A 1,426-nucleotide genomic window follows, 5' to 3' on the forward strand; every position below is an offset into this window, starting at 1 on the left:
ATTTGTGATGCCAATTAATTGCAGTTATTTTCTTCCAACCCTGGGACCTGTTGAGTTTCATGGAGTATTCTCCCCTAGAAAATAAGTCCGTCCTTTAGTTCCTTTCTTTGTCTTAAGATACACACACACAGTGGTTTTAAGTGAAGTTTTACCTGTGAATACCCTGTGTTGCAGAGTGACTTCCATCGCAGACCGGTTGAATGTGGACTTTGCCTTGATTCACAAAGAACGGAAGAAGGCCAATGAAGTGGACCGCATGGTGCTCGTAGGAGACGTGAAGGACCGTGTGGCCATCCTCGTGGATGACATGGCTGACACTTGTGGCACAATCTGCCATGCAGCTGACAAGTGAGCGCCTGCTGGTGGGGCTGGGCGCTGGACGTGAAAAACTACTGCCTGACTGCCCTAAGCCTGTTGATTTTCTTTGCAACTCAGTTTAGGGAATTCTAACTGACTGTTTTGTCACCCTAGGCTTGAATTGCAATGCATGTAAATTGATGAGTATTCTTACTTTTTTTCCTCTAGTTTCTTAGTTTTATTTTTCCTTGTTATTGTGCTAGACTGTATACAACATGAAATTTGACATTTTAACTTTTTTTGGGGGGGGTGTCGTGCAGCTTGTGGGATTTTAGTTCTCTGACCAGGGATTGAACCCATGCTCACAGCACTGAAAACAGAGTCCTAATCACTGGATTACCAGGAAATTCCCCATTTTAATCATTTTTAAGTGTGCAGCTCAGTGACATTAGTTATAGTCACAATGTTGTGCAACTATCACCACTGTATTTCCAAAAAACTATCTTATCTCTCTGAGTATTGTACTTTTTTTTGACCATACTTTGTGGCTTGTGGGATCTCAGTTTCCTGACCAGGGATTGAGCCTGTGCCCTCGGCAGTGAAAGTGTATGGAGTCCTAACCACCAAACTGCCAGGGAATTCCCTGAGTAATCTACTTTTGATAGTTCTTTAAAAGAGGTTAAGGTAAGAAATCCAGAGTCCTGAGCAGACAGAAATATATCCCCATTTTCATATTTTATCTAAGCTGAAAGCCCTGGCCTTACCTCTAGACCATTTTGCTGCTCCTTCCTTCATTCTTACTCCTTCTCATCGTTTGCCTGCACTGTTCTGAACTACCTTGCCTCTCTTCTCTGCTGCCATTCACCAGTCTCTTACTTCCCAGTCCATTTTTCACATTGCTGCCCCACTGGCTTATCTTCCTAAAACTAGATTCCACTCATGCCTCCTTTAAAACTGTAAGTGGCTACCCATTGCTTATAATCCAAGTCACTATGGACAGCATTGTTTCTCATAATTTTTAAAAATCTCATATATATTTGTTGTTGTTTAATTGCTAAGCCGTGTCTGACTCTTTTGCAGCCCCATGGGCTGTAGCCTGCCAGGCTCTTCTATCCATGGGATTTTCCAG

The 1,426-nt window shown here is 42.7% G+C and overlaps 1 protein-coding gene across 1 annotated transcript in view; it reads left to right on the forward strand.

The window, feature by feature from the left end:
* Nucleotides 1–599, forward strand: part of LOC104982056 (ribose-phosphate pyrophosphokinase 2-like) — a gene marked incomplete at its 5' end in the record, with an annotated part of 4,804 nt that extends 4,205 nt beyond the window's left edge. Inside the window, 2 exons of the mRNA XM_010831373.1 lie at nt 60–64; nt 99–599. Coding sequence (XP_010829675.1) covers nt 60–64; nt 99–352 — 259 coding nt within the window. The remainder of the gene's footprint in view (nt 1–59; nt 65–98) is intronic.
* Nucleotides 600–1,426: the final 827 nt, after the last annotated feature.

Source organism: Bison bison, unplaced genomic scaffold (assembly GCF_000754665.1).
Source record: "Bison bison bison isolate TAMUID 2011002044 unplaced genomic scaffold, Bison_UMD1.0 scf7180017859702, whole genome shotgun sequence".
Lineage (NCBI taxonomy): Eukaryota > Metazoa > Chordata > Mammalia > Artiodactyla > Bovidae > Bison > Bison bison.